Source organism: Equus asinus, chromosome 10, assembly GCF_041296235.1.
Source record: "Equus asinus isolate D_3611 breed Donkey chromosome 10, EquAss-T2T_v2, whole genome shotgun sequence".
In the NCBI taxonomy this organism is placed as follows: Eukaryota; Metazoa; Chordata; class Mammalia; order Perissodactyla; family Equidae; genus Equus; species Equus asinus.
Window position 1 is genome coordinate 44,661,465 of NC_091799.1, and position 6,642 is coordinate 44,668,106.

The window sequence follows — 6,642 nt, forward strand, 5'->3', positions numbered from 1 at the left end:
AAGCAACTTTAGACCCACAAAATGGAAAACAAAAGCCAACCCTGTGAAAGAGAAAGTAAAGTAACAAAAACCAACAGGGGAAAAAGGGAAAAGTAAATACCTGGATCCAGCAGATTTAAAGGAGAGATAACTATCACCTCCTGAAACAAACTACACTTTTTCTCAGAATAACAAATTTCTTCACTTCTATTCGTTTTATTTTTTCTACAGTTAAGTAAAAAAACCAGGCACAGTCTAAAAGATAAGGACCTAATTCTAAGTCCCTTAAAAGGGGCTAATATGGGTTTTTGGCCAAGATTACAGACAATCTAAATACTTAAAGAACAAAACAATGTATTGAACAGCTATTGTATGCAAATCCCATAACTGAAAAGCTTCAGGGGCGCTTTTAAAGAGAGGCTAAGAAATGAGTTAGATGTGGTGGTGTCCCAGGATCCTTACACTCGGCTATAAATTGCCCTCCAGATGAACTTCACTGGTACAGTCTCCAGCTTGTCTCTCTGGATCCTGGATCCTCTAGTGGCAACAGAGAGATGCAATTTTAAAATGGCCCTCTCTAAGCCGATCCTCTGCTCCCTGTCTGATCTGATCTCCCACAACTCTCCCCCATCTCACTCGGCTCCAGCAACACTAGCCCCTTGCTGTTCTAGGATCACAACAGGAATGCTCCAGCCTCCAGGCCTTTGCACTCTTAGACCACTGCTTTCCCCAGACAGCCATCTGGCTTGCTCCCTTACCTCCTGCAGGCCTCCGATGAGATGCCATTCTCAGTGAGGCCTTCCCTGACCAACCAATAAACAGCAACTCCTCCCCCACAGCAGGCTCTACCTTTTACCTAGTATTATTTTTCTTCATACCATTATCACATTTGACTTGATTTTCTGTCTGTAAAAGGGAGGCTCCATCTTTATACTGTCCACTGCTGTACTGTCAGTAGTCAGGACAGTGCCTGGCATGGTTAAATATTTGTTGTATAAACGATGCTTATCTAGTCAAGCATATGGAAAGTCATGGCAGTCACTGACTCATAAGAGCTGACAATAATTCAGAGATGCTCAGATGTATCTATTTAATTCCGACTACAATAATTCAGCCTATTTTAAAATAGGCTTTTAAAATATTTAAGCTTCTAATATTTCTAAATTTTTTTTTGGTGAGGAAGATTTGCTCTGAGCTAACATCTGTTGCCAATCTTCTCTTTTTTTTTTACTTGAGAAAGATTCACCCTGAGCTAAAATCTGCACCAATCTTCCTCTATTTTGTATGTGGGTTCTGCCACAGCCAGGCTTGACAAGTGGAGTAGGTCCGCTCCCGGGACCCAAACTTGCGGACCCAGGCCACCGAAGTGGAATGCACGAGACTTAACCACTACACCACGGGGCTGGCCCCTAAGCTTCTAATATTTCTAAATTTAAAAAAATTAGTAGATGTTTAACTAAAAGGAAAGTATCTAAAAAATATTTGATTCAGATCACTATTTAGGCTAAACCCTAGTTGATCATTACTAATTATAGCAATTTATAAAAGTTCCAGATTTGGTGTAGTATTCAAGAGGAACTATAAACTTCCACTACTAAATTATTCACCATAGTAAACTTTGATTAATGGACTCTTTATTTTACTTCTTTTTGTCTTATTTATTCTGAGGTTCCTGCAGGAAGACCCAAGTGGACAGTGACTTAGCTGCCAGCTAGTATTAAAAGAAGCTAACTCCCAAGAAAGCTATGCCAGCATCTCAATAACCAAAGCAAAAGTATTCACATCCAATTCTTCAGGCTGTCCTCTGGAAACACTTTTCCCCCTTTAGAGATGCCCTAGAAGGGAGCAGAAGAAGAAAGAGTGGAGAAACGAAAGCATGAGAAAAGCTAAGAAGATGGGAGGAACTTTAAAAGCTCAAGTTCTCTAAACCCCAAGTGATGACTTCAAGCACATGAATGTTTGATTAATCAAATTCAAAGCACATGAAAATTGTGTTTTCTGTGCCCTGTACATAGATTATACAAAAAGCTGCCTGTGTTAAAAAAACCCTAAGCATGCAGCATGGTAACACCTGTGTAGTAAAGAGAACTCTCCCGACCCCCAGCCCCCAGACTCACTTTCCCTGGTGTCTGGGCACTGCTAGCTGTGTCTCCATGTCAATCACAGACACGCTTCGCTTTATAGGGCTTCGCTTTATTGTGCTTCCCAGATATCGTTTTTTAAAAATTTTACAGAACGGAAGGTGTGTGGCAATCAAGCAGGTCTATCAGTGCCTTTTCCCAACAGCATTTGCTCACTTCATGTCTGTGTGTCACATTTTGGTAGTTCTTGCAATACTTCAAAATTTTCATTATTATTATATGTTATGGTGATCTGTGATCAGTGACTTTTGATGTTACTTTGTAATTGTTTTGGGGCGTCATGAACCATGACCACATAAGACGGCGAACTTAATTGACAAATGTGCGTGTTCTGACTGCTCCACTGGCTGGCCATTTCCCATCTCTCTTCCTCTCCTCAGGCTTCCTTATTCTCTGAGACACAACAATGTTGAAATTAGGCCAATTAATAACCCTACAATGACCTCTAAGTGTTCAAGTGAAAGGAAGAGTTGCATGACTCTCTCTTTTTTTTAAGGTTGGCCCTGAGCTAACATCTATTGCCAATCTTTTTTTATTTTCCCTTCTTTTTCTTCCCAAAGCCCCCCAATACATAGCTGTATATTCTAGTTGTAGGTCCTTCTAGTTCTGCTATGTGGGATGCCAGCCTCAGCATGGCTTGATGAGCGGTACCAGGTCCGCACCCAGGATCTGAACGGGCAAAACCCTGGGTTGCTGAAGCGGAGTGTGTGAACCTAACCACTCGGCCACAGGGCCGGCCCCCCAACTCTCACTTTAAATCAAAAGCTAGAAATGGGGCCAGCCCTGTGGCCGAGTGGTTAAGTTCCCAGGCTCCACTTCAGCGGCCCATGGTTTTGCTGGTTCGAATCCTGGGTGAGGACATGGCGCCGCTCATCAAGCCATGCTGAGGCGGCATCTCACATGCCACAACTAGAAGGACCCACAGCTAAAAATACAGCACTATGTACCAGGGGGCTTTGGGGAGAAAAAGAAAAAAATAAAATCTTAAAAAAAAAAAAAGCTAGAAATGATTAAAGCTTAGCGAGGCAGGCATGTCGAAAGCTGAGACAGGTTGAAAGCTAGGCCCCTTGGCACCAGCCAAGTTATGAATGAAAGGAAAAGTTCCTGAGGGAAATTAAAAGTGCTACACGAATGATAAGAAGGCAAAACAGCTTTATTGCTGATATGGATAAAGTTTTAGTGGTGTGGACAGAAGATCAAACCAGCCACAACACTCCCTTAAACCAAAGCCTAATCCAGAGCAAGGCCCTAACTCTCTTCAATTCTGTGAAGGCTGTGAGCGGAGAGGAAGCTGCAGAAGAAAAGCGTGAAGCCAGCAGAGGTTGGTTCACAAGGTTTAAGGGAAGACGCTGTCTGCCAAATACAAAAGTGCACGGTGAAGCAGCACGTGCTGATGTAGAAGCTGTGGCAAGTTATCCAGAGGATCTAGCGAAGATAACTAATGAAGGCAGCTACACTACACAGCAGATTTTCAACGCAGACAAAACAGCCTTATAGTGGAAGATGCCATCTAGGACTTTCATACCTAGAGAGAAGTCAATGCCTGGCTTCAAAGGACAGGCTGACTCTCTCGTTAGGGGCTAATGCAGCTGGTGACTTTTAAGTTGAAACCAATGCTCATTTACTATTGTGAAGATCCTAGGGCCCTGAAGAATGATGCTAAATCTACTCTACTGTGCTCTATAAATGGAACAACAAGGCCCAGATGACAGCACATCTGTTTACGACACGGTTTACTGAATATTTTAAGCCCACTGCTGAGACATACTACTTAGAAAAAAAGATTCCATTCCAAATATTAGTGCTCAATGACATGGCACCTGGTCACCCAAGAGCTCTGATGGAGATGGACAATGAGATTAATGTTGTTTTCATGCCTGCTAATACAACATCCATTCTGTAGTCCATGGATCAAGGAGTAATTTCAACTTGCAAGTCTTATTATTTAAAAAATACATTTTGTAAGGCTATAGCTGCCATAGATAGTGATTCCTCAGATGGATCTGGGAAAAGTAAACTGAAAAATCTCTGGAAAGGATTCATTATTCTAGATGCTATTAAGAACATTCACGATTCATGGGAAGATATCAAAATAGCAACATTAACGGGATCCCAACCCTCACGGATGACTTTGAGGGGTTCAAGACTTCAGTGGAGGAGGTAACTGCAGATGTGGTGGAAAGAGCAACAGAATTAGAGTTAGAAGTGGAGCCTGAAGATGTGACTGAATTGCTGCAATCTCAGGATAAAACTTGAATGGATGAAGAGTTGCTTCTTATGGATGAGCAAAGAAAGTGGTTTCTTGAGATGGAATCTACTCCTGGAGAAGACACTGTGAAAATTGTTGAAATGACAACAAAGGATTTAGAATATTACATCAACTTAATTGCTAAAGCGAGGTTTGAGAAGACTCCAATTTTGAAAGAAGTTCTTCTGTAGGTAAAATGCTATCAAACAGCATCATATCCTACAGAGAAATCATTCGTGAAAGAAAGAGTCAATCGATGTGGCAAACTTCATTGTTGTCCTATTTTAAGGAACTGCCACAGCCACCCTAACCTTCACCAACCAGCACCCTGATCAGTCAGCAGTCGCCAACATTGAGGCAACACCCTCCACCAGCAAAAAGATTATGACCCGTTGAAGGCTCAAATGATGGTTAGCATTTTTTAGCAATAAAGCATTTTTTAATTATGGTATGTACTTTTTAAAAAAGATATAATGCTATTGCACACTTAATGGACTACACTATAGTGTAAATATAACTTTTTATATGCACTTGGAAATAAAAAAGTTCGTGCGACTTGCTTTACTGCAGTGGCCTGGAACTGACCGCACAATATCTCCAAGGTACGCCTGTCCACTAAAACTCTACAACCCTAGGTGTCAGATGAGAAGGCTGGGCTAGAATATCCTACCAAGCCATACCCAAGCAGAAATGTGATGTTTCATTGTTAAAACGAAATACATGTGATTCTGCCTCTACCCACAACTGCCCCAATATTCAAGGAGAGAAAAAGGTTAGTGGAGAAAATTAATTCAATTAAAAATTTTTGTTCCATATTTTTTCTTACATTGTTGACATCTGCTAATGTTTATCACCTCTTAAGCATGAACAGATGATAGAATAAACATCATTACACACTAAGGATTGAAGAGATGCTATAACCTGGGCAAGATAACCAAGTGAATGGTAGAGTCTTGCTTTGAACTTAAACCCTCTGATTCCAAAGTCTGGCTTCTTAACCAGTACACTATACTCTTTTCAAAGAACAATAGACTAAAATATTAATACACAATTACTCCTAGTTTCTTTTTCTTGTGGACGTGTGTTCTTGACTTATTTTTGTAACGTATCTTTTTTATTTTTAACCAGCAAAATTATTCCTGGTTTTTATGACGGCAACACCATGGGGACATGAGATCAACCTTCCAAATGGACATGGGAACCCCTGATCTAAACTAAGAGTTCTCGGGGGTCGGCCTGGCGCAGCGGTTAAGTTTGCACAATCCGCTTTGGCGGCCCGGGGTTCGTCGGTTCGGATCCCAGGTATGGACACGGCACCGCTTGACAAGCTATGCTGTGGCAGGCGTCCCACATATAAAGTAGTGGAAGATGGGCATAGATGTTAACTCAGGGTCAGTCTTCCTCAGCAAAAAGAGGAGGATTGGCGGCAGATGTTAGCTCAGGACTAATCTTCCTCAAAAAAATTAATTAAAAAAAAAAGGAATTGTAAACTAAGAGCTCTCCAGTTAGTTTTCCAGCACTCTTTCTTACACGAGGGAAATACGCTTACGGCCAGTTCAAAATCGAACATAACAACATGCACCTGTCTATTAGTGACCTCTTGGGCGTGGATAAGAGCTTTCTTTCCCTGCAGCTTGAAAGAAGGCAGGTCAGCGAGTGACCGGCACAGGAGCAGAGCGCAGATTACGATTCGTCAGATCTCTCAGTCCCGGCTTTGTTCCTCTCCTCCAGGCAGTTTGAGGGTCAAAACGAGACACCGGTACTAGTGGGTCCCTGTCGCTGTCCCTAAGAGGCGGCCACACAGACACCGGTGTACCTTCCTGCTTGGACCAAATCCTAGTCCTTAGAGACCAGGGAGCCACCAGGCCTCCTTTCGGCCGACGACTAAAGGAGCTGGGGCGGGGGGAAGCAGGGGCTTTCCGGGGGTCGCCGGGCCACTGCCGCTGTGCCACCCTCCTTCCCTCGGCGGCGTCCGAAGGCTCCCGGGGGAAGGGCTTCCCGTCCCTTCGCTAGAGACCCGAAGACCAAGGAAGCCAATTCTCGGCCCCACCTGGGTGCGGCCTTGGCGGGAGGGCCAGGGACACTCACCGTCGTTCTCGTCGCTGTGCCGCCGCCGCGACATGCCGCACGCCGGAGCGCTGCCGAGCCGAGACACCGGGCGGGAAGCGCCGCAGGAACCGTTGGGCCGCCGGCCGGCGCGAGGACACCGGCGAGGTGCGCGGAGTGGCCGGCGCGCAGGCGCACTGGCTCGCGGCGGCTCCCGGAAGCGCAAGG

At 44.0% G+C, this 6,642-nt stretch overlaps 1 protein-coding gene across 4 annotated transcripts in view; it reads right to left on the reverse strand.

Moving 5' to 3' along the window:
- The window catches only part of NCBP1 (nuclear cap binding protein subunit 1), a 48,375-nt gene extending 41,743 nt beyond the window's left edge, over positions 1 to 6,632 (reverse strand). For all 4 annotated transcript variants that reach the window (XM_070519148.1, XM_014859746.3, XM_070519149.1 and 1 more), the window contains exon 1: positions 6,457 to 6,632. Coding sequence is in view for 1 of the 4 variants with exons in the window: in XM_014859746.3 (XP_014715232.2) it covers positions 6,457 to 6,490 (34 nt within the window). In the remaining 3 variants the exon portion in view is untranslated. The remainder of the gene's footprint in view (positions 1 to 6,456) is intronic.
- Between the last annotated feature and the right edge of the window lie 10 nt (positions 6,633 to 6,642).